Source organism: Typopeltis vanoorti, chromosome 21 (genome assembly GCF_054136105.1).
Source record: "Typopeltis vanoorti isolate ZY-2024b chromosome 21, IOZ_Tvanoo_1.0, whole genome shotgun sequence".
NCBI lineage: Eukaryota > Metazoa > Arthropoda > Arachnida > Uropygi > Thelyphonidae > Typopeltis > Typopeltis vanoorti.
The window spans coordinates 47,465,354-47,492,702 of NC_143569.1; the positions used below are offsets into that span (position 1 = coordinate 47,465,354).

General features: G+C 36.3%; 1 protein-coding gene across 1 annotated transcript in view; it reads left to right on the top strand.

Annotated features, from left to right (window-relative positions):
- Positions 1-26,636, top strand: part of Alg9 (alpha-1,2-mannosyltransferase Alg9) — a 246,190-nt gene extending 219,554 nt beyond the window's left edge. The window contains exon 16 of the mRNA XM_090410879.1: positions 24,987-26,636. Coding sequence (XP_090267005.1) covers positions 24,987-25,122 — 136 coding nt within the window. The 3' untranslated portion in view covers positions 25,123-26,636. The remainder of the gene's footprint in view (positions 1-24,986) is intronic.
- Positions 26,637-27,349: the final 713 nt, after the last annotated feature.

The window sequence follows — 27,349 nt, forward strand, 5'->3', positions numbered from 1 at the left end:
AAATATGTTCTACAGATTCTCTTCTAAACTGTTTATTATTAGAATTACTTTTATCTCTAATGGTTATAATGCAGAAACTATGGAAAAAATAATCAATAATTATGGATGTCATCTTAACCTACCTCAAGAAGAAATTACCAGAATTTGTATTCCATATGTCAAAGGACTTTCAGAAAAAATAGCAAAACTACTTCAACAGATTAATTTACAATTAAATCTTTCTGTTCTCTTCTCAAACTTAATACCTTCCTCTAAAGACAAATATCCTCCTCTGTCTTAACCTGGAATTTACAGAATCCTCTTGGACAAACTGGTCAGTCTGCACAAATACATCTTGAAGAACATCAGGAATATATTTCACTTAAAGATCCCAACATATCTGGTTTAGCAAGCTATGCATTATCTACAAAAACACATGATTTAGTGGAACAAAACTAAAGTGTTACATAAAAGTTATTTTCTTCTGTAAAGGAGTTGAACTGTATATGGGTGTTAACTAGCAGCTGCTCATGTTCATATATGAATACAAGAAAGTGGAGGAATGGTAGTGGCTAGTAGAGTGAAGCAGTATCCACCACCAAAATACCTATAGAAGAAACATAATGCATTAACAGACCATCTTTGGGAAAGGGACTGGAGGGAATCAATAACAGAGGATTCATCAGTTAAGCGAATTGTTCACTTTTGTATGCACTCAAACATTCTGAAGGAAGTTTTAGATGCCCCATCTCAAATGTCGGAACAGTATTCTAAAGTTGGACAGATTTGATTTTTAAAGTGTCAGGAGTTAAACAGGAGAGAAATACTGTTTAGCATGGAAAATAATACTAACCTTTTTAGAGACTATGGAGCTAATATGCTTATGCCAGGAGATAGATTAAATGAGAGTTAACCCAAGGAGGAAAAACTGGTCCTGGTTTGCAAGAGAAATATTGTCAAAAGTGAAGGAGACAGCAGAATGGGCTTTCTTCCTGGAAATGAGACAGGATTGCATTTTGGTGGCATTAAAATTCACGGGTCACCCTACTTGAGAATGGCAAGGAGAGATTAGTATATAAGACATTGGTTAAAGAACTTGAAGCATGAGTTACTAGAACACTACAAAGTTTCGAAAATGAAAAAAAATAGCATATTGTTATCGGTAAAGAATCAGTAGGATTGAATGTTAGGGAGAAAAGATTGTTAATGTGGAGAAAGAGTGCAGATGACAGCACTGAGACCTAGGGTACACCAGCATTAATTGAAAAATTTTATGAAAGGATCCATCCACTGTGACCTGGAATGAACAGCTGGAGAGGAACTAGCAATCCATTTGCAAAACAGAAGGAAGAATACTGTAAGATAGTAGCTAGGTAAGAAGGCCATGATGCCTGACTTGGTCAAGTGCCTTGGAAATATCCTGAGCAACCACTTGAGTTTCTCCAGACTTTTCCATGATCCTAATCCAAAGGTGGGTGAAGTTGTTGGCAAGGTGATCTGCTGTGGAACGAGAATGGTAAAAAACATATTGATGAGCTCTTCCATTATTTTTAAGAGGATTGAGGTCAGAGCAATGGGACAGTAGTTGGTATCTCCCTTTTTGGGAACAGGCTGAATAAAACTCTGTTTCCAAATAGGGTAGGGTAGATGCCAGCTGAGTATGATAACTTAAACAGACAATGCAGGATTAGTGTGAGTTCTGGATTGCAAGCATTTAGTACAACCAGAGAAATACCATCAGTGTCAGGAGACTTATTGGTGTCAAGGTTATTGAGTATTTTTCTGGTGTTCTTTCAGCAGTGAAATTTCAGAAGAGGCAGCATGCTGTGGATGATTTGTGGAATAATGGTGAGAGATCTGCCTTGGTTGTCTGTACTATACAAGAGTTGGAGGGAAAACTGATGTCAAGAGGTCTGCTTTATCTCTAGGATTTATTGCCATTGCACCATTAGGATGTGAGAGAAGTGAAAATGTAGAAGGGTAAAAGTTGCATCCCACAGCCTTGGCAAGGGGGGGGGGGCAGGAGGCTTGACTACCATCAGGACAGGAGACCAGCTTAGTGCATTTGGCCCTTACAAAGTCTGCTTTGGATTTTTTCAATTTTTATGAGCTGTAGTGTAAACTGAGTGTAAATTCAACATAATGTTCAACATAATTGAACATTATGTTGAATTTTAAGCTTGGACTGAATTGGCACAGTAATCGAGAACCAGGATTTGGATAAGGGTCGATAAGTTTGAGTGGAGAATAAAAGCACTAATTCTAATGAGAATAATTTCTCTTATTAGATCAGACCCAGATGCTATCATCAGAAGAGTCAAAGTAATTATGAGATCATGGAAACAAGACATATAAGTCCTGAAAGTCATCACTAGCAAAAGGACAATCTGTAACAAAGGAGACATGGACAAGCATATGGTCAGGCATGCCAAGAGGAAAGGTAACATCAGTGGTGTATTTAGAGCGAACGATAAGAAAAAGGTCCAGGATGTTGGAAGAATGAAGAGGATTGTAAATTCTAGTGGATAATTTGTGTTAAATTATTACTGATGACATATAGTTTGGCTTCTTCGCCAGCATGGTCTGTGAAGTTGGAGAAGGGAAGCCAGTTAGAATTGTGGACATGAAAACACCAAGGAAGATTATTTCCCTGTTGGGATAGGTAGTGTTATAATTTTTATTAATTATATTTTGTGTATCATCTCTTGTTGACTGTGCCTTTGTAATATTTTTGTATTTTCCTTTTATCTTTACTATGTTTTCTTCAAACTTTCCCTTTGATTTATATATATAGTATAGCTTGTGCTCCTTATGGTTACTTTTCATTTAATACACTTTACCTTATTCTAATCTGATTAACTCGGTCCCCATTTGTAATCTTCTAACTTCCTACAAGTGTTTGCACTGTAAATGAAAAGGCCTCTGAAATAGGCAATTCACAGTTACAGTTTCTATCTCCTACACTATGTAATTCAGGAAAAATGTATATTATTTATCAACTGCACCATCCTGAATTAATTGTAAAGCATGAGAGAATTAGTTAACACACAAATAAATAGGATAGATCACTTTCTTAAATAAACGTTAACTATTCAGTCATGGCAATTTCTCTATCTTAGACACACAGGTTTGATTGTTTTTGTGAGACAGTGCATTGGTCAAAGATCAGGCGATAATTTTAAACAAACAGAACATGTTTATTTTACCTTAAGCAACTTTACAATATACACAATTGAACATTTGCTCTAATGCCTATCTTGAGCTCAAATTGTAAACCTTACTATTAGACCTGCTATTCACAATACTTAAATAACTTGTTTACAAATCTAGGTAATTACTGGCTGTTACAAATGACATCATTTGCTAAACATTCTTTCTTAATATATACTAGCTAACACTCAGCCTCAATTATCTCTTATAGCGACCTTACAATTATTTTAACAGAGCTACATTCAGTGGACATGCATACAAATCTCAGTCGTTAACTTAGCATTAGTACGATAGAATCTACTCACAAATTTGCAGTATCACATACAGTTCTACCAGCTTTGAAGATTTATGGTGGTTCTGCTGGCTGCCTCCTTCCATCCTAAGCACTGGCCTTCACTGATTGGCTTTTGGCGGTCATTCTTCCGTAGTTCTTCCCTGGGAATTGCACGTGGCACGTTCTGTTAAAACACATCTCCGAAGATAATCTGCCTCTCCTGGGTTCTCCATACCTGGGGATCACGCTCCAACAAAATCTCGGGAGTCCGAGCAGGCAAATGAACTGCAGCAAGAGGTAAAACTCAGAACCCCTGAGGTTCTCCAGACCTTTTTTATAGGATCCGAAGTTCTTTGTTTTAGGGTTGGAGATCCCCAGATATTCTGTAAACATACTGATGTCACTTGTCTTGACCTTCAGTTTTGATGGCAAAATCTCCAAATCTGAGTGACCTTCAGCACCTTTGTACACTTTCAAGTTGCCAACATAATGCTGTCTAATCCTCTTAACTTTAGGCACAAATACTTGGAACATTCGGTTACTTTTTACAATTTTGCATCAGAATTTAATATTAAATCAACTTTATGTACAATTTGAACCTTTACAATATTTTATAACTCATGTACAATTCTATGCCATTCTTTTATTCAGCTAACTTTACAAGTTAACAATCAGTATTTAACCGTTAAGATGCAGTAATATACAAACTTTGTTCTCTTTACACAATTAATAACCTCTCTGAAATCGTTGTCGGATAATTTTAACAAAATTATCTCTCCGAGTGTACTGTCATGTTCAAAACCACATCAGATTTTACAAAGATCCACTCTGTCTCAAAAAAAAAAGAAAAAAAAAGACACAATTGCGGATGTGTCTTTTTTTTGTTGTTGTTTAGTCACTGCTCGTTCTCTGGAGAGGACACGATTCAGTTTAGTTTTCTTTCCTTGACCTTAGAAAATATCTCGTTTGAATGTACCCTTCTCCTCCGGCATTAACTAACTTATTTGTCCTCCTTCCTGGGATATCATTGGATTCCTTAGTTTTGTTGTCTCCTATGTCATGATCTTTGAATCCATGGTATCTTGTAGTTACATCATCTAAGGCAGGATTATCATCATTATCCAGCATGTCTCTTACATCCCTATTCCTGGAGCATCGAGCACCTCTATAATGGAGATCTCCTTTCTTCCAACTTCCTTTCCCTCTATATCTGGGGGGGGAGGCTTCTCCTTCCCCAATATCCTTTTCATTGAATCTTCCAAGCACACCTGGCTCTCATATCTGTTTTTATATGGTTTTAATCTGTCCGGGTGTACTGTCATTATTCTTTCTGGATCCTTCCAATCCTGAATTTTGTAGTTTACTGGGAAAAGTTTCTCTGTAATCACATATAGACCCAATGCCTTCTTTCCTAACTTCCTCCCTTTGCTTTTAACAGCCTTCTGCTCAAGGAGAACTAGTTTCCCTGACCTTAAGTCCTTATACCTCCTGAGTTTATTCATATATGCTCTCGTCCTTTGAGAGTTTTCCTTACTGGATTCACTTATAATTTCATAAGCCAATTTGTTTTTTCTATTAAAGCATTTAGGTACTCGTCAATGTTGGAGAATCTGGTATCAACATGAGCATGTGTTAATTCATTTCAGAATCTCGGTTCAAAACCATATAGGACAAAGGCAGGAGTCTCCTTGATTGCAGCGTGTATTGCCATCCTGCACATGAACAGGATGTGGGATATATAAGTGTCCAAATTTGATACCCTGTTATCATCTAGTTTTGTGAGCACGTGCTTGAGTGTTTTGTTCAACCTTTCACACATCCCATTTCCTTGGGGTTGATATGGGGTGGTAAATAATTTCTTATTTTGAGTGGTCTACACAGCTGTAGCATGATCTCAACAGTGAAGTTTGCTCCCTTATCAGATAAACGTGTCTGAGGCGTCGCATACCTGGAAATTATTCATTTAAAGAACTTAGTTGCCACAGTGTTTGCAGACTAGTCCTTCATGGCTATCACCTCAGGAAACCTTGAAAACATGTCAATCACTACGAGAATGTATCTGTTTCTCCTCAAAGTTGTTGGTAAGGGCCCAACTATGTCAATGGCCACTGCTTGAAAGGCTCGGGTAGGCACAGGGAAGGGTTGTAATGGTGCTTTTCCCCCAAAATTGGATCTTGTCTGACACAAGTGACAGGAGGATATGTAGGCAGCTACATCACTTCTCATTCCCTTCCAAATGTATCTTTCATTAATTCTGTGCCACTTTCTATCAGACCCCTGATGACCGGCCAAATCTGAGTCATGAAACATGTAGAGAACCCATGGTATCATGATGGTCAGAACTAGGATCTTTTTCTTCCATTTTCCTTGGACTCCTTGCCTAGAGAAAAGTAGTCCGTCTTCGTCAATATGTAGGGTCCTAAGAAATGAGAATTCTTCTGGAGATTGTTCACCTTTCTTTACTTTGTCATAGAGGTTTCTCCATCTCTCTTTTGGATTTCTACAATTAGCTTCTCCCAATTCTGATGCTGAGGGGGGGGTTATTTTTGATCCTCTCAATTTTATTTATGTACACGGCATCATCATTTTGCTCTATACGGTCTCTCTCTCTCTCTTCAGTGTCAGATCCCAGGAATCTGGACAAGTAATCGGCCATTACATTCTTTTTGCCAGGAATATACTTGATGTCATTGTTGTATTCCTGCAATTGTAATGTCCATCTGATTATCCGCTGATTCTTGTCCTTCATCGAAGATTGGAAGGACAGCAGTTGGTGGTCAGACCTTGGGACAATATATTGTCCCAACAGCAAATATTTGAACTTTTTTTGCAGAGAGAAAACTATAGCTAATGCTTCTTTCTCAATAACCAAATAATTCCTCTCTGAGGATGAGAGCTTCCTACTGATGAATGCTATGGGTCAGTAGTCCTCTCCTTCCTTCTGTTCATATGCAGAGGCTATGGTGTCATGTGAGGCATCTGCAGACAGGAAGAATGTTTCTCTCGACCTTGGATATGCAAGAACAGGGGATTTTGTCAGGACAAGATTCAAAGAATCATATGCACACTGTTCTTCCTCTCCCCATCTAAATTTTACCTCTTTTTTGTCAACTTCACTATTGGCTCCATTAACTTTGAGCAATTTGGGATGAACTTTCTATAAAAGTTGACCATTCCAATGTAGCAGCGAACTTGCCTTACAGTCTTGGGAGTTCTTGCCTCGAGGATTGCACTTACGTTTGTTTCAGCGGGGACTACCCCAGCCTCACTGACCTTATGACCCAGGTATTCTACCGCTTTCAAAAAGAATTAACATTTGGAGCATTTCAATGATAATCTTGCTCCATCTAGTCTTATTAGGAGATGTTAGGATGTTTTTATGAGAGATGATGTCCTTTGAATATATCAACAGATCATCTTGAAAGCAGATGACTCACTTCCCAAGCATGTCAGAGAGAACTGTGTTCATTAAGGATTGGAAGGACATTGCAGAGTTTCTCATGCCCTGAGGAAGTCTGCAGAGTTGATACTTCTGCCATCTGGTTGTGAATGCAAAGTACTTCCTATCCTCCTTTCTTAGGGGAATTTGATAGTACCCTGAATTTAAATCTAATTTTGAAAAATATTTTGCTTCCTCTAAGCCTACAAGAAGTTCCTCTATCTTGCATAGCGGGAAGTCAATTGGTTTAGTGACCTTGTTCACTTCCCTCAGATCCAGCACAAACCTCAAACTCCCATTTGGTTTCTCTACTAATATAAAAGGACTGTTCCATTGAGAGTTAGACCTCTTAATGATTCCTGCCTTCTCATAATCTCATAATAGCTTTTGTGGCCCTTCCATGTGTTTCATCGGGGGTCTTGTACTGTTTCACATGGACCGGTGTATTGCTGGTGATCTGGACTGCATGCATGTTCAACCACATCAGTGCAAGTTAGGGATGTAATATCTTCCATGAAAACCTTTGGGAAACGTTGGAAGACAGAATTAAAGAATTCACTTATTTCCTTCCTGTCATTTTTCTGAAATAGCTTGGCTAGCAGCATTGTCTATCATGACTCCCTTCCAGTTGCTATTCTCTTCTACCGAGTTCATTGTTTCAATTTCCAAGGTTTCACTCATTTCATCTCTCAATTGAGGCCCCTTTTTTCTCAGAATCAAGACTGGGGTGGTATTCAGTGATATAATACCCTCAGGAAAGTTGCAAATGAACTGATATCGCTTGAGAAAATCGAGACCAAGGGTCACCTGATCGCTGGAGTCTGAGGTCTCTGGGAGGACGATCAGTTCATGTGAGACACAAGGGAAAACAGGGGATAGAAAGTATCACATTTATCTTTGTCATGGTGGCAAGTTCAGCTTTTTTGATTCCTGTAATTCTGATAGGGCTGATTAATCTGATTACATTGATGGAGTCCAATTTTTCTAACTTAGAAAAAAGTGACCAAGAGATAACTGGGATCTGGGCCCCTCGTGTCTAACAGAATCTCACAGGGAGTATCCTCGTTCAGTCCTTATATAAGTGTCAAGGAGTTCCTATTTCCTCTGGTTGTCGTCTCAACACTTTGCAGTTTATAAGGCTTAAGACCTTCATTCTTGTGTATCCCTGGCGCCCTTGGACAAGTTTGATTAGCAATGTGTCATTTGCTCTTTGAGCTATTTCTAGGCTCTGCCCCTTGTCTCCCCCCCCACACACACACACACCACCACCACCATGTTATATCCCTATTTCCTCTGGTTGTCGTCTCAACACTTTGCAGTTTATAAGGCTTAAGACCTTCATTTGTGTGTGTCCCTGGCACCCTTGGACAAGTTTGATTAACAATATGTCATTTGTTCTTTGAGCTATTTCCAGGCTCTGCCCCTTGTCTTCTCCCCCCCACCACCACCATGCTATATCCCTCTCATTTCGTGATAATTTGACCTGACTCCCACTGTGTGTGTGTGGGGGGGGTTCCCCTTTTTGTTCCTCTAGCATTTCAGACACTCGGCTCAGTCTATCCAACAATCTTCCTTGCTGCATTTCTACTTCCAATTTAATGAGAGCTTTTAATTTCTCTGAATTAGGAATTCCGTTTGTATCCAGCACAGGTTTCTTGCTTGGGAATTTCAACGTGATAATTGGATCTTCTCCATGCTTACTGCCTACTCCTTCCTTCTTTGTATGCTTACTTTTTGGGCCTCCTCATTTATCACTAATTCTTATTTCATCCTTGGGGGTACTAATTTGTTCTATGAGGTTTACTTTTCCCAGAAAAGAGGAAGGATAAATTTCCCTTAGCCTCTATTCTTTTTCCTTGATTCGTCAATAACATTCATCTAGGTTCTTGGCCCACTTCCTTCAATTTACTTCTTAGTCCTAATCTAAATAGATGAAATACCAATCAGTTCAGATGGGATATTTCATCTGATACCTTTAAGCTGTTGGCTAAATTCAGTAATTTATTGAGGTAGTTTGATACACTTTCATTCTCCCTTTATATACGCAATTGCATAACTTCCAAAAATTCTGCCGTATACTCTGACTTTGGAATATTGGAAAACTAGTGTTTCCTTGAATTTTGAATACTCCAAAGTGTTTCTTAGTATAGGGAGGAATTCAAAAATTTTTTTGCCTTTCCGACCAGTTTATTCCACAGCAGAACCAAAAGTTGAAAGTCCGACCAGTTTCCTAATTTCCTTAACTCTTCAACGAAACTGAAAAAGGATAAAACAACATCATTGTTGTCCCCAGAGAATTTGGGATAATAAGGTGAGGGTTAACTGTTTTGAAGAACTCCCTGTCACCCATCATGGCAATACTAGTAGGGTCAGAGTATAAACTATCCACATTCATGTTTCAGAAAAAAAAATTGAAAATTTCTAAATATCTTAGACTTCTAATGCCTTGACCTTTATCCAAAACTGTCTCAGCCCACAATTGTACAATTTAATTATTGTGAATTAAATCCTGTTGACTGCACCATTTGTTATAATTTTTTATTAATTATATTTTGTGTGTTGTCTCTTGTTGACTGCGACTTTGTAATATTTTTGTATTTTCCTTTTATCTTTACTATCTTTTCTTCAAAATTTCCCTTTGATTTATAACTATACTATAGCTTGTGCGCCATACAGTTACTTTCCGTTTAATACACTTTACCTTATTCTAATCCGATTAACTTAGTCCCGCTTGTAATCCTCTAACTTCCTACAAGTGTTCTGTAAGTGAAAAGGCCTCTGAAATAGGCAATTCACAGTTACAGTTTACTATCTCCCACACTAAGTAATTCAGGAAAAATTTATATTATTTATTGATTGCTCCATCCTGAATTAATTGTAAAGCATGAGAGGATTAGTTAATACACAAATCAGAGGATTAATTAATACACAAATAGGATAGATCAGATAGATCACTTTCTTAAATAAATGTTAACTATTCAGTCGTGGCAATTAATCTATCTTAGACAAACAGGTTCGATTGTTTTTGCGAGACAGTGCATTGGTCAAAAATCAGGCGATAATTTTAAACAAACAAAACATGTTCATTTTACCTTAAGCAACTTTACAATATAATGCATAATTGAACATTTGCTCTAATGCCTATCTTGAGCTCAAATCGTAAACCTTACTATTAGACCTACTATTCACAATACTTAAATAACTTGTTTACAAATCTAGGTAATTACTGGCTGTTACAAACGACATCATTGGCTAAACATTCTTTCTTAATATATACTAGCTAACACTCAGCCTCAACTATCTCTTATAGCAACCTTACAATTATTTTAACAGAGCTACATTCAGTGGACATACATGCAAATCTCAATCGTTACCTTAGCATTAGTACGATAGAATCTACTTACAAATTTGCAGTATCACATACAGTCCTACCAGCTTTGAAGATTGATGGTGGTTCTGCTGGCTGCCTCCTTCCATCCTAAATACTGGCCTTCACTGATCGGCTCTTGGTGGTCGTCCTTCTGTAGTTCTTTCCTGGGAATCGTAGCATTGCTCTCCATCAGTACTGGATCTACTATGGGCACTGTGTATCTAGTCGAACATGGCATGTTCCATTACTGGAAACACATCTTCGAAGATTATCTGCCTCTCCTGGGTTCCCCGTACCTATGGATCACGCTCTAACAAAAGGTCCGGAGATGGTGTTTTAGAAGGTGCCAGTTGTGGTTTAGGTTTTCAGCGTATGTAAGTGGGCACGTCATTATATTAGAATTATGGCCTCTATGTTAGTTGGATGTATTTTTTTTTTTTTTTTCAATTTTTGTAGCATTTTTGATTTTTAAGAGAGATTTTTGGTGGTTTTTGCAGGAGATTTTTTTTTTTAACTGCAGTGATACTGGAATTTTTGTATTGCTGATCATGGTCATGCATAAAAAATGAGAAATTTAAAGCGTAGAGAACATGCAATGGGGAAGGGAGGGAAGTCATCACTTCCTCACTGGGAGTATCCAGACTTCAATCCCAGTGACCACAGGCATTGCATCTGCAAGCTGCTATATTCAGACTCCTCTGGTCACAACCTGGAAAAGTAAGCAGCAGGAGGATTTACCAGTTAGATATTATTATTAAATGATTAACCACAGATATATCATATATATATATATATCAGTGGTATCACTTACCCATTTTGGTTGGATGTGCTGTTGTGTGGCTTATGCAACCTGTGCTACAAAATTCATATCAATTTAACTATGATAACCTTTTTATTGATCTATGAAAGTTTTAAGAGTGCATAGTGCATTAGCATTCATCTTAATTCGTGCAATGCAATTAGTTTGTAGGATAACTCGAATACTTTAATTTATCAATTAATATAATTTTAAATATGGAAAGCATAAAGGTCAAATGAACAATAGCTATGCTTCACGTGTGCTGTTTATGTGAGAAACACAAAGGGTTTACACTTCATGGTAAAATTATATTATCATTGGCAAATACTACAGTGAGACCACAGATAATTTTAATTTTTATACAATTTTTAAATATAGCCATATAATATGCACAGAAATTGGAAAAAGTAATCACTTGGGAAATTATGATTTTTCTGGATTGAACCAAAGAAAGGCTGAAATAATTCATTTATATTTATACACAAGTTCCTTCCTTCGAATATAATCATAGCCAATACAATCTGAGAAAGCTTTATCAGAAAACAGAACATTCAGTAGATTGTCAACATTGTTTCCCATTATAAATATTGGGGGGGGGGGGTATAAATTATTTATAGAAAATTACTTGTGTATGATGTCTGAAACACGTCAGTTCACACTTCCTGCATGCAAAATAGTTGAAACTCAGAAAACAAAAATAACCACTCATGACAATGTTCAAATGGATTGGTTAACACAATAATCAATCACAGCCACTGATTTCTAGATACTATTGTCTCGGCATTCACCCTACCTCGCTTTCTGGGCAATTTAAAACCACTGGAAAGCTAAAAATTTGATCACTGATCTATCTATACATCTATTCAAAGGGCTCAAAGATGTATGTATTTGTGACTGCACATCTGGACTATTAACGCAAATGTGATGTAATGTTTTCGCATGAAAAAGTGTCCTCTTCATGAAGCATTAGTGTCTTGTGTTTAATTTTAGGAATCATGTAAAGCCAGGAAACAATTAGGGGAAACTTTAACAGGAATAAATCCAAAAATATAATATCAGTGATATTGCTATTCCATGGGTGCACTACACACCTAGCCTATACACCTAGCACTCTGAATATTTGCCCATGATATATATATATATATAGAGAGAGAGAGAGAGAGAAGACAACTCCTCAAGCATTATTATGATATGCAGAAATGTAGATGGCAACCTTTTTATTTATAGGCTAGTGAAAATCTGCAAAGCGAATTTACATTACTTGTTTTCAGTAAAGTGGATTAGGATTATTGGTGTTAATTTCTTAAAATAAGAGATTTTAAGGAATTTTAAGACCAAACATAAGAGATTTTAAAATCATATTAAAAAAAGTTTTACTTCTCAAATAAATGTTTAACATGATATTCTATTATTTTTCTAAGCATCATATTTCCATACTGGTTAAAAATCTGATTTGTGTTGCTATAAACCTTTTCACTTAAAATCACTCAAGATATTATCAGATCCTTAAGTTGGTCACATTTCAAATCATCTAAACATGCAGTTGCAAAACATCCAGACACCTTGAGAATATGCATAGAAGAATAAGACTGTAATATAACATAAAATTAGTAGATATATTTAAAACACTTAAGTGTTTGTAAAAAATGTATATGGGTTGGTGATGCATGAGTGTAAAAATATAAAAAACAATAAAATATATTAATTTTCAAAATCCAAGGTTTCACTCTGAACATCTGAGAGTATCAAGTAAGTTATCTTGCTTTATCTTGAGAGCTAGAATGTATACATGATGGAAAGAAAATGAAAACTATTATCAAAATTAAATGCAGAGGGCATTAAGAACATTTTTTTGTAATTTGTAATACAAAAAAAATTAATGCAGAAAATTTTAAGTGCATTCATATTCTTTGACCTTAAAAAAAAAAAAAAAAATCCACTAACACACCTTTTATTCCCCTATAGGGAGTAAGCAAGGCCATTTTAACCCCATCTAAATTTTTGGAGACAGGAGGCGGTTCAGTCTCCACCATAGAGAATCAGAGATAGCTGGCCCAAGATTGTCACTAATTATTATAAACAGCATTTTGCAGTCCCTATTCGTAACACTTTATTTATGGTCTGAAATAGTGTGGATTCTACGGTTGATTTTCAAGTCCTTTAGGACTTGAGAGCAGTTTGGACATTGCTGCTCTACTTTATTCTCATGTGACTGTGACATTATTGATTCTTCACTTATGTTTTTTGTGCCCTCTTTAATTTTGAATTCATACTGAAGATGCCCATGATACTTGGGCAAAAACTGTATACAGATAAACTTCTAACATAAGTGTTCTATTGTATTAATTTTTCTTCAAAGCTGGAAGTTTTACAGATATAAAACTCCCACCTTTAAAGCTGCATGCACAAAATAAAAAAATAACATAAAATAAATACTTAAATATAAAGAGCCAATAGGCTTCATTTCGGCGATATAAACATTATTTAAATTAAGGGGATATTAAATCCCACATTGTGAACTTATTCGGTTTTAAAACAATGTGGGATTTAATATCCCCTTAATTTAAATAATATTTATATCGCCAAAATGAAGCCTATTGGCTCTTTATATTTAAGTAACTTAATGGGTGCACCTTTTTGACAACTCGTATAGCAGAGTATATAAGTTCTTTTCGCTATACCCTTTGGTATTAATTTGGTCTAGCTACTCACTGATGAAGCCTCAATAAAGGCTGAAACTGGTCTGGGTAGTGACCTCCCACCATAATGTAATAACAGCATACATTTCCTAGGAAATGTGTTTTACATTATGGAAAATACCAAGAATATCGATCAGAACTTTACCACCTTTGCTGCAAGTTGCCAGAGTTTGTACTACGTACTTGGACTACTTGCATTAGCTCACGCTAGTAGTTGCCGATACTTTTATAGTTTATTATACTATATTCGGCATGAAACTCTCTGATTCCAATCTTTGAGTTTCTTATTCGGTTTTAAAACAATGTGGGATTTAATATCCCCTTAATTTAGATAATAAAATAAATATTCTTGCTGCAATGTTAAACAACCCAAAAGAAAAAAAAAAAAAAAAAATATATATATATATATAGGACATTTCTAGCAGTGGCAGCTTGTACATAAGCACTTCAACACTGCAGCACTCCCAAGGAAAAAATGAAAAAATTAAATTTTGATTGTGTTTATAAATAACAATGCTTACAACATTATATAAATGCAGTACAACATGTTAAAGGTTACAGCTTATGTTTCGACATTGATTGAATAGTTAATAATTGGAATTGTTCGATTAATGCTTTAAATTACGAAACAAATGCACTGCGATCTAATGCAGTGTCGGAATTATCGTTACACAAAACAATTACTTTTTTCAATTATCGCGTTTGGCCAATTGCAGCTAGACTTGCTGATATTCGTTTGCACTTGTCATTGCATGTGACAAGTGAATCTGACACTGCTCGTTTGAGCAGTATCGCTACAGATAAATTGTATGCGTGTATGCGTTATTTCTGTGAGATACGAAACATTTATTATTGGTTCGTGGTGAGGGTGAAATATTTTTAATAAAGCAATTTTTTAATATGTAAATTTCTTTATTAATAAATTGGTTACTGATTAGGAAAAAAAAAAAAATATTTTTTTTTTACTTTGTATATGCAGCACCCTCCACTTAAAATTTTCACCTGCCACCACTGATTTATAGAGCACAACCAACAGACTGTTAGTTCTGATCATAAATTAAAAATCTCCACTGAGAGAGATGTTGTTATTATGTGACACCTCTAAGGAATCATTGTGGAAGGGTGCTCTACTCCACTCCACTCCACTACACACATCTCACTGTCTTCCCTACTGCTTAATTCTCCCACTACATGTAACTAACATCAATGCCATCTACCACCCATCACCACCAACCACAGTATTTTTTTTTTATAAGAAAGATTCTGATAATTGGACCACATGTTTATTAAGATAAATAACAATAAAAAACAAACCCGACAAGTTTCGTAAGTCATTTGACTTACATCTTCAGGGGTCAAAAGTTTATACACAAGAAATTAGAAATTACTCAAAATAGTTCATTCTATGCAGTTGTGGCTGTCTAACTGTTCATTAAATTAAATATCCGAATGCAGATTCAGTGAATGCTGGATGCTGTCACGTTCTGTTGTTCACGTTCACATTGTCTGAGATCTGACTTGGGTGTTTTTTTATCAATGCTGACTAAACTTGGTGTAGAATTAGGCCCTGGTTTTTCTTGCATTGCGTTGGAATTCTAAGCATGTTTGCAGCTTCTTTAAATTTCCTTATGTAACAATTTTTTTCAATGTAAGACATGTTTGTTTTTTGCCAGAGTACGTTATGGCCAGTGGAAGTTGTATGGTATGCTAGGCCTGATTTGTTTTCTCTTCTTTTTTTGCACGTCTTTTTGGTGTTCATTCATACAAATTTCCCCTGATCTTCCCGTCTGGCCTTCGTAGCAGATGCCACAGGAACAATGAATTTTATAAACAACTGGTTTTTTAAAGGATAATGTGGAGGTTTTGGGGGTTGTAGAAATTTTGAAATTTTTTACAGCGGTAGAAAAGCAACTTTGATGTTATGTTTGTTTAGTAATTTGGCCATTTTGTCTGTAACATTCTTGATGTATGGAAGCATGATTGCGTTCTTGAAATTTTGATTTTGTGAGATGCTTATAGGAGGTGTGTTGAGGATTTTTTTGATTGTCTTAGGTTCTTAACCTCTTTTTTTTTTTTTTGAGGATCTGTGTTAAATATTATAGTTCTTCATTTCTCTGTTTTTCTGTGCTGGATATGTTATATGCTCCGTCCCTCAAGGTTCTAATTAAACCTATTTTTTGCAAGGGGTGGTGATGTGAGGCCGCATTAAGAAATCTTCCTGTGTTGGTGGGTTTTCTATAGATGGAGAAGGATAATTTATTATCTTTTTCATTGACTCCTACCTCAATTATTTCCAGCATGCCACAGGAAGTGAATGATGATTCATTATGTAAAGTGGTTCCTGCAGATGGATACAGTAGTTCTCAGAATTATCAAATATGGTTGACAGAAAATCATGTTATACAAGGTTCATCTAAACTCCAGAAAATTGGAAGCTAGTATACAATACTAGCTTCTGTATTGTATACTAGCTGTATTGTATTGTATTTCAATACAATACAATACTGAAAGATAATCTTTGTTGCTTTCTTTACTGTGATGACACTCAATAGGAGCATTATTTTGGATCATGCAACTATTTTTTGGAAATTTCATCAGATGAATTTTATAAAATATGGTTTCAGCAAGATAGTGCAACTGCTTACACCTCTATCACTCCTTTGTTGTATTTGAAGAATGTGTTTCATGAGCAACTTTTTATTATTATTATTATTATCCAGGCCTCCATGGAGTCAAAAGACTTGTCGTGGGAGGTTGTTTTTAGGAAATACAAAGTTTATCATAAGTCGCTGATAAGCTGTTCTTGCTCTAACCACTCTCTCAGGCAATGCATTCCACGGTTCAACCACTCCTTATCCTCTTGCTCACAGCTTCCTTTCGTAACTTCCAGGGATGGCCCTTGTCATCGCTCCTTCTGGCCATTCCACCAAATGAAAGAACTCTCCAATTCTACCCTGTAACTGCCTCTCAACAGTTTCAAAGTCTCAATCATATCACCTCTCCTTCTATCCACCAAACTCTGCAGTACATTCCCTCATTTGATCCTCTTAACTGACATTGTACAGTCCTGAAACCATCTTTATTATCTACCTCTGTACCATTTCCACGATTAATTTATCCCCTTCAAATCCTGGGACCAAATCTGAGAACAGTAGTCTAAGTGTGGTCTGATCAGGGTATTATACAGCGGAATGATAACTCTTTTATCTCTTCAGGTCAGCATCCTTCTCAGTATTGCAGCAATCCTCTGGTTAACCTTCACCACCTTTGCAATATGCTCCTTGAATTTCAGTTTTTTATCAATCATCACCCCCCAGATTTCATGTCTCTCCTACTTCCTCCAGTATAGCTCCTCCAATCGAGTACACATCCACCCATTGATGGATCCCAAACTTCAAGACTATATTTTGCTGCATTAAATTGACACCCCCCCCCATTCATTTTCCCATCAGTCTAGTTTATCAAATCCTCTTGCAGGGCTGCCATATCTGCACTCTTACTGATAACCCTTCCCAGCTTCACATCATCTGCAAACAACTGAATATCACTTTGCATTCCATTCACAATGTCATTGATATACAGGTTGAACAATACAGGTCCCAGTACTAAGCCCTGTGGAACCCCACTTGTAACCTTCTGCTTGCTTGATATTGCCCCAACATACACAACTCTCTGATACCTATCAGACAGCCAATCCTGAATCCATTTGGCTAACCTGACATTTAAACCCATGTGCTGCAACTTAAATATCAGCTTATCATATGGCACCCTGTCAAACGCCTTTGCAAAATCCTAAAAAATGGCAGTATATGCCTTTCTCTCATCAACTACAATTGTCACTTTATTATAATAGACAATAGTATTACTAAAGCAAGAGCACCCCTTAACAAATCCATGTTGATTCTCACAGATAACATTACCCTCATCTGCCCAACACTGTATATAGTCCCTCACTAATTTCTCCAAGACCTTAACAACTACTGATAACACAAAAACTGGCCTATAATTAGACACTTCCAGTATGCTACCGCCCTTGTGCAGTGGCACTATCTTACCTTTCTTCCATTCCTTGGGTACCTTTCCCGCAGCCAGACTTTTATTGAAGACCAAGTCAATGGAGCTGTCAGTTCTTTAGCACATTCTCTCAAAACCCGTGGTGAAATACCATCCAGTCCCACAATTTTACTGGTATCCAGAGTATTCAGTATTTGGAACATACTCTCCTCTTGCACCTCTAAACTCTGAACCTGCCCTATCCCTCTAGTATTAAAACCTTCTTCTACAGCAGTGTTTCTCAAAGTGTGATACGTGTACCCCCTGGGGGTACACGAAAGGTCGTTTGGGGTACGTGGCAATTTTCGGCTATGCATAATTAAAGGAGTCATTATATTTTTCAACAAACAGTGCAATTAGAGATAACCGGGATAAAACGGCACTTACTAATGAATCACATCCCCCTCTCCAAAAGAAACTGTAGACCAAGCAAAACCACATGTTGCCAGTGGAACATATGGTTTTGCTTGACACCACCCCCGTCGTTAACGTGTTAAAACTAAGAAATATATAGTGAATGTGTTTCAGATATTATGGAATTCGGTTGAAGGGAATTAGCATTTCAACTCAACTGTTGAAATGCTAATTCTCTTTGGTTCGCGCAATCTTTTGTTAATACCGCACCAATCATATGCAGTTCTGCGCTGCTCTATGTATCTCAAGTCTTGTAAATTACTGGTAATTTTTGCTTGAAATAATGGGAAAGAAGATGACGCTATTTGGGTAGATGACTTTGACGATGCACACAAAGAAACTGTTCTCAATGCCAAAAGTAGTGATAGTGAGTAGGAGCTTCTTGGTAAGTCGCACCATTTTCAGTTTTTTTTTCCTGAAAACTTTAGTTTCCGGAAATTCCCGCACGTATCTCGCAACACGATTTTTAAATTTGGGGGAAAAAATTAGAGTTATATTTGAGTAAATACAGTATTTTTTTTTAGCTTTCAAATTCTTACATATGGATCATTGGTTAAAGATTGGATTTATAAAATCCCCAAAAGAGAGCAATATAAAAATACAAGTAGCTGTAAGCAACAAGAAAATGTTGATATTGCATCTGGATCAAATGAAATTGATGAGTGTGTCGTCTGACATCTCTAGAGAACTAAAATTTAAAATGAACATATAAATTCAAATAAAATAGATATTTAATTTTAATTAATATTGTAAATTAATTTATTAATTTTAATTAATTTTTTAATTAATTAATTAGGAGGTACTTGGTAATAATGAAAATTTAAGAAGGGGTATGCGGATATCTGAAGTTTGAGAAACACTGTTCTACAGGATGAATTACTCCAATAAAGTGCTCATTGAACAATTCCACTATATCCTCTGCATCAGTAGCTCTATTCCCATTTTTATCCCGCAATGTCATTCTTCCACAATCATTTCTCCTCCTACTGGCCACATAGCTAAAAAATTCCTTAGGATTTTCTTTGGATCTTAGTGCCAATCTCTTCTCATATTCCAGTTTTGCCTTCCTCACCATCCTGGCCTGCATCTTATATTTTTCATGTATCTGCCTTCCGACCATCTCCTTATATCTCTTCCATAATCTCTTTTTCACATGCAGTTCCTGATTGATATTGTTTGTCATTCACTTTACACCAAATTGTGTCTGCTTCTTCACTCATGGAATACAGCTTCCTATTGCTGCTAACAAATATTCCGTCATAATTTCCCAAGCATTAATGATATCCTGGCCTTCCAATTCTGCCCTCCATGGAACTGTCCCTATCATATATTATACTGTTATAATTCCACATACATTCCCTTTTTCTTTGATACACCTGATGTCTGTTCATCTTCCAAGTCAAAACCACATGGTCACTCTCTCCAACTGGTGAGAGAGATGTCATCTTACTTATTATCAGCTCTTCTGACACTGTGACTAAATCCAAAACTCTTGAACCTCTTGTTCCCTCTATTACGTGTTGCCTAAGACATTCGTCCCTCAAGAATTCTAAAAATTCCATCCCCTTATTACTACATGCAGTTTCCTCTTCCCAGCTTATACTGCTGTAGTTAAAATCTCCCACAACAATCGTTCTTCTTACACTTGCCAAGCTCAACTGCCTAAACATCTGCTCTCCACCCTCAGTGCTCCCTGGTTTGTAGCAACACTCCACTAAATATCCTCTCTTGGCCACTTCTACCTCACACCATATGCTTTCAAAACCATTAGTGTCACTGTCTTCCAACGCCTCCACTCTTAGAGGACATAAGTCATCACTTATCAGAAGCAGTACTCCATCACCACATTTTCCTTTCCTATCTTGCCGAAAAATGCTGTACCCTGCCACTTCAGTTCCTGTTATTATATCATCCTCCATCAGCCACGTCTCAGAGATCCCAATAATCTTTGGCCAGGCTAATGCTATCAGCACCACCAATTCATCTCCTTTATTTTGGATACTCCTGGCATTAGTATAGAGCATAAAAATTTCACTGCTTTTATGCCTATCATTGTCCCCTCTCAACTCCACTGGACTCAATGTTTCCTGATGTCGTCCCCCTTCTCTCAAGCACCCATTCCCACAAGAGGCAACCCCTACTACCATCCATCCTGGGAATTGTAGTTTCCCTGCATTGACACACTGACTCATTCAGAAAACAGCATTCTCTCCAGATGCCTTCGTCCTTCCTCATTCAAATGCAAGCAGTCTCTCGCATACAGTTTCCCTCTGTCTTCAAATGCCCTCCAAGCATTCACATATTCCCATCCTCTCTTCTGACACATTCTGGCTATTATGCTATTCAGTATTACTGCTCTTCTGCTCAGCTCATCACTATCATACCTGGGCAACAAACACACACACACACACACACACACACAATCTTTTCTCCCTGCATTTTCTTTTGCACAACCTCAAGCAAGAATCTGAGATCTCTCGTTGCCTCTCCAGTCATTCGTGCCCACCATCACAATCATTTCATCCATCCTTTCACCCCTCTTAATTGTCATAGCCACATTTTCTATCGTCCCTCCAGGCAGACACACCTCTGGCATCCTATCTTGCACACCAGAGATCATTGAGTCTCCATAAATCACACCTCTTACCACTCTGTTCCTTGATTGCTGACCTGCATCCCTTACTCTCTCTCCTCTAACCCTTTCTCTCTGTGTTTCCCTTCTTACCTGCTGTCCTGGCATCACTCTATCCCTGGTTCCAGCACTCCCTCGCATTCTTCTCATTTCCTCTCTCTGACTGTTTCCATTCTACCATCCTCTATCATTCCCATAACTCTCTCTCTCACTCCCTCTCTTCTAATGTTTCTATTCTCTCCTCTTCTATCATATCCATACCTCTCTCTCCTACTGTTTCTATACTCTCCTTTTCTATCATTCCCTCTCTCCTAGTTTCCATTCTCTCCTCTTCTATCATTCCCAAAACTCTCTCTCACTTCTACTCTGATTCACCTTGCACTCATCTTTCATACATCTCATTTCATTCACAAGACAATCCGCCTCGTCTTTCAGCTCATGTATCCCTCTCTGCAAGTTAGTCATTCTTACTTGCCATTCATTCTCCCAATCAAGGCCATCTCCGAAAACTTCACAGTCATTCAAGCTTTCCACACTCCCAACTCTTATGTACTCATTCATATTTTGCTCATCATTCTCTCCTATCACACTACTTGTCTTTCGACATTCATTTCCCATCCATGACAAAACTAGGTCGGTTATCGAAATATCTAATTCATTAAATTCCTCTCATTGCCTACATTTTGTGCATATACGCACTCCCCCTTCTCTCACCTGCCACATATCCAACTCTCGGGACACATACATGCCACAAAGTCCTTTATTATGTTACACATAATAGAGTTCTTAAATGACGGAAGACTTATTGACACGCCATTTGTGATTTCAGCTGTGGCGACCATCATTCCTTACTGCCGAGGAACTACTAAACTAAACGCTATATAAACACCGTATGATATATATATATACGCACACATATATAAATGCTAAATATATACATATATATAAATATAAATGCTATATTCAATTATACTAAATAGCAAAAACTTATCTTTTCTTCCACCGCAAATGCTGCTGACTGTGACCTCTCCCTCTCGGTAACCCAAAATAACACAATATATAACAACGAAACTCCAAAAGCAGAACCACTAAAGAAAACACTTGTGTTACTGAGAAAAAAATGTAGCACAAGTCACAAAAGAATTCACACTATACACCATTTAAAAATCACTTTTTTTTTTCCCACAGCTCAAATCCACCACCGCGTGCTTCAGCGACCCTAGCACCACCCACGAAGTCAGAAGACTCATCATGGGAGATCCATTGTTCACACACTAACCATTGATATGATATATGATATGATAAGTATATTCACAAAATACCTATCATACCTCTCCTTAAACTCATTCACTGATGAAGCTCCCCACAAACAAACACCTCTGGCAACCTATTCACACCTCCCTTCAAGCAAAAAAATCTAGTCCTAACACTCTTAGTTAACCACATTCTTATACAACTTCTACTGATGAGCCCTTGTTCTCTCCCTTCTTGCCATGTACTGAAAAAAGTCTTCAATGTTAATCTTATAAAACCCCTTTAATAACTTTAGTGCTTCTATCATGATACCTCTTTTCCCTCTCCACAACTTCTTCATGTTACATGGAATCTGGGAGTCTAGATCGATGAACAGTAGTCAGATGGTCTTATTAAAGCCTTATATAGAGGAACAGTAACCTCTCTATCCCTGCTTGTTAGCATATTCTTCAACAACCACGTCATCGGATGTGCTGTTTTGGTTACCTTCACAATATGTCCTCTACACTTTCCTGTCCAGAATCACACCTAAGTCCCTGGCCCCATCAGTTTCCTCCACTTGAGTTCCATCAATATAGTACACAGCTTCTGATCTCTTCTCAAAGTGCATCACCTCTTGGCCGCATTAAACTGGTAGCCATTCACATTTGCCCATACTGCTAGTCTGTTTAATTCTTCCTACAGGATCTATAAATCAAGAAATATAAATTTTCCAGACCACTCAGTTTTCTGCCTCTCCTATCCATCTCACTCCTGCAATTTGTTCCAGTTCATCCCTCCATCTTCTTCTCGGTCTTCCTCTTTGTCTTGCTTCATCCATTGGTCTCCATCTTGTTTTTCTAGTCTGTCTCCCATCACTGCATCTGGCAATATGGCCAGTCCATCTTCACTTAACCTGTTTAATATATTTTACAATATCCATGACACCTGTTTGAGATCTTATCCAGGTATTTGTCTTCCTATCTCTTAATGTTATTTTTAGCACACTTCTCTTCATGCGATGTTGTCCATGTTTCTCCTCCATATGTTAGGACAGGAAGTATGCACTGCTCAAAAACTTTCCTTTTTAGACTTATATGGATGTTACTTCTGAATATGTCTCTCATTTTCCTATAAACCATCCATCCAAGGTGAATTCTTCATTCAATCTCTTTTCTTTGGCAGTCCTCAAAGGATAATAATAGGCCCAAATATACCTATGAAGCAACTTGTTCTATTTCATGGTTTTCAACTTTGAAAGTTCTGTTTTTTTTCTCTATTTATTTTTAATCCAATTACTCTGGAGGCTTCATTTAGCTGATTTAATCTTTCTTCCAGATCTTCAAGATTATCTGCTATTAGGACAATATCATCTACAAATTTCAGATGATGCAGCCTTTCTCCATTTGTGTTTATTCCTTTTGTTTCCCAATCAAGACTTCTAGTGCAGCTGTAAATAATTTGGGAGATATGGTGTCACCTTGCTGGATGCCTTTTTGTATTGGGAACTTTTCACTGTTTTTATATAATTTAATTACAGAAGTTGCATTATTGTAAATATGTTTTAGTATTTCAATATATGGTTTCTCAGTTCCCTGGGTTTCAAGTGCTTTTAGTGTTGACCTCTATCTTACACTAAATAGCTTCAAATGAACTGCCATCTGAATTCCAGTAGCTGTGATGTGCTTCTACTCTTTTTGGCTTTAATTCCACTGCCATCATTAGCAAAACCCTTCCACTGTTCCTTCTGTCTTCTCTGAAGATACTATATCCCTTGCATTCCTATGACCATATCATCATCAGTCAATTATGTCTCACTAATGCCTGTAACTTTTGATCAAGGTGCTAATAAGTGCAAAAACTCCTCAACCTTATTTCAAATACTTTTGGCATTAGTACACATAAACTGCAATACCCTCTCCCCTTCATCCCATAGCCTCCCTTACACCTTGTGTTACTTAATCCACTGAAGTTAATTTGGTGCTACATTTTGCATCCTGATCACTCTACCACTTAATAATTTCTAGGTTGCCTCTACCCATGTTCACCCTAATTCTCCTAAACAGTTTAGTTTCCCTGAATTTTTACTTCCATATTTCTGAACAGCATTTTCTCAAGACTCCATTTATTCATTTAGGTGCAAGCTATCCACCTTACATAAATCCTTCCATCCATCAAATTCACCCTACAAGTCTACAAACTCCACAGCATTCCTTCTGCACAATCTGTGTGACTCATTTGCGATCATAGCTGTCACCTCAGCTCGCCTCTATCATACTGTAGCAGTGGACTCATAACTTTTACTCTCTCTCTCACTCTTTTTTTTTGCATGCACTAGCAACTCATTCATGTCTTCTTGCACACACTTGTCACCTGCTAATTTATTAGCCACCAAGAGTCCAGACTTTGTTCACTAATTGTTGAGGATTTTTCAAAGAATGCTGTTTTCAAAGTACCCTTATTTGCTGGAATAGTCATCGATTGAAATTCAACATACTGCATGTACTATATTAGCATAGCAGAATATTAGAAATGTCCTATATTGTGTTTCCTCATAAATGCTTGTGTGGGAAATATATGTCTGTTTACAAATATCTGTGATTGGGTTACCATTAATCCTGTACTAGGGTTAATGCATTTTTTTTATTTTATTTTTATTTTTTTTTATTTTTTTTGTGTACTGTATTATGAAAGAAATGTGACTTCAACTAATGTTAATATTTCAATTAAATTGTACATTTTTCATGATGTACATTTTATTAACTCATGATAAATTTTTGATCTAGAATTTCTCTGCAAATTTGCCACTTTTTTTTTTTTGTTATTAAAGTTACTTTGTATAAATAAGGATTAAAATAGTCCCCCCCCCCTTCTTTCATTGCAGGTCATCAAGATTATTGCGAGCATTTTACATTCCATTTCTGACAGATTTTAAATGTGCCTATGTTGATTATAACTTGTTGCAGAATACAAGGATACATGAAAAGAAAACATTAAAGAAGAAAAAAAACAATTACTAGCCTAGTCATAGTAAACTTGTAAATTGTCCAGAATTGTATAAATTGACTGGAAGATAATTTTGTCATTAATGTAAGGTTGATATTTGTGGATTCCTGTTTTGGAATATGAGGGCTTGGTGTTTAATCTCAACTTTGTTGCAGTGGAAAAATGAACTTATGCTTATCCTAAAATCAGTTTTTATATATATATATATATATAAACTGCCATTGTTTAAATGTTGTCTCTGCACTTACCACACAGCATAAATTTTCATTTAATCTGAATGCATTTCCCCCTTTTTTTTCTTCTAGAGAATATTTCAAAATTGATATTGCTTAAGTATGTGTTTGGGAAAGTCAAGAAGTAGTAATAATGCATTGTGATATACATTTTGATTTATGAGTTTTCAAGTTTCTTTACATTATTACAGTGAAGTGCAGTAAAACAAACAAACAAAAAAAAAAGTGGAAATGTTTTTGAAAATACTGAGTGTTTATAATTGCAATGTCCAGGGTCATCATAAGAATACTTCCTTGTCTTATCCTCTTCTAAGATCATCTAAAAAAGAAAAATGATTATGGACCAACTGTATGGCCATCTCAGGGCATCCACATTCCTAAATGGATAAAATACTGTAGTTCATTATAGTCTATGCAAACTCCTTACCATTGAGCTACATATTCTGTGGTAAGACTGCTTTACCCTTATAGGGTGCTAATTCATGCAACTGCAGTAGCTGTATCTTTTAGTATCATCCAGAAAATCATATATAAATGAAACCTCATCATTCTTGTGTATTGACCACTAGATAAATGTTTTTACAAAATTAAAGAAAACTTTTTGTGATATTTGCTTTGGAATTTTTAAAAACTATATCAATTGCAAAAATTTTTATTTTTATTATTGTATCACTACCTAGAAGATTTCATATTGTATCACTACCCAGAAAGATTTCATATAGTAATATGACAACTTCATGTATTTTATTATGCCTTCTTCTTTTCAGCAATATCACCATTTTCCATTTAGTATAGCATCTAAATGGATTACATCAGTTGTCAAGTTATATCACTTGACAACTGATGAAAACTGGTGATATCAGTATCTGGATATTACCATTTTTCTAAAGGTATAATTCCAAATGAGAAATGAGAGTCCAGTTAATTTTGAACTTCATACATATGAGATTTTTATATTTATCCTGAACAAAGGCTGTGGGCATACAGGTGACAGCTCTGTGTCCAATAGAATTTATAAATCCCTCTTGGTTACTCTGATTATGTTCATGTTTTATCAGAGATATCAACCAAGATGATTGTTCCTTACATATTCTGCATATCAGAATAATGTGCTGCATAAACATTTATTCTATGAAAAATATACTGGTGAAATGTGAAATTTTATATTCTTGAAATTCATGATTTATCACTTAAATTTTTGTTATTTCTGGTTAAATTGGTAAATTGATTTTGGACTAAAAGTACTTTTAAAAGTTATCATGTAGAAAATTTAAATAAAGGTAATTCTTACTGCTGATGCTAAATTGTTGACAAAAGTACAACACCAAACTGCAGGATATCGAAATAAAAAGTTGAGTTGCATTAACTTTTTTGTCTTATTGGATTATTTGCTTTATAAACATGGGAATATGTTTTTTATATGCACACACTTAAATACAAACTTGGAAGTTTTTCAGATTTCATAGACAAACATTGCAGCAATTAATTTATTTTTCTATTAAATGTGTATATAGTTTTGTTGAATTTTTAGCAAATGAAATTTTAAAATAATTTAAGAAAGGAGGTGGAGTGAGGCTGTCTACTTATTTCTGAAACTTAAAAGATAACTTGTGTATGATTTTTAAACAAGTTACAGGTGGAGGCTGCATTTAAAAATGACAAGTTAATAAAATGTTGAAAAATCTAAAGTTTTTTATTTATTTATTATTATTCTCTGAAGGGAGTAGGAGCAGAACTCTTTAGCCCTAACTTTTCTTTGAAGTCAAAAAATACTGGCAGATGGACTTCATTCTTCAGCAACATTAATAATTGAGTTCATTTCTACCAATATTTTGTAGACTTAAAGATGAAGAGAATATTGTAAAAAACCTGCAAGATTTCGTGTTCTGAACCCTGACTAGTATATATTATGGTGTGAGGTAATGTGTTCAGGGGGAGTTTTTCAGTAGAGAAAAAAATCTTTGCCAAAACTCAGCTGACCTTGGAATATTTTTGGTGATGAATATTT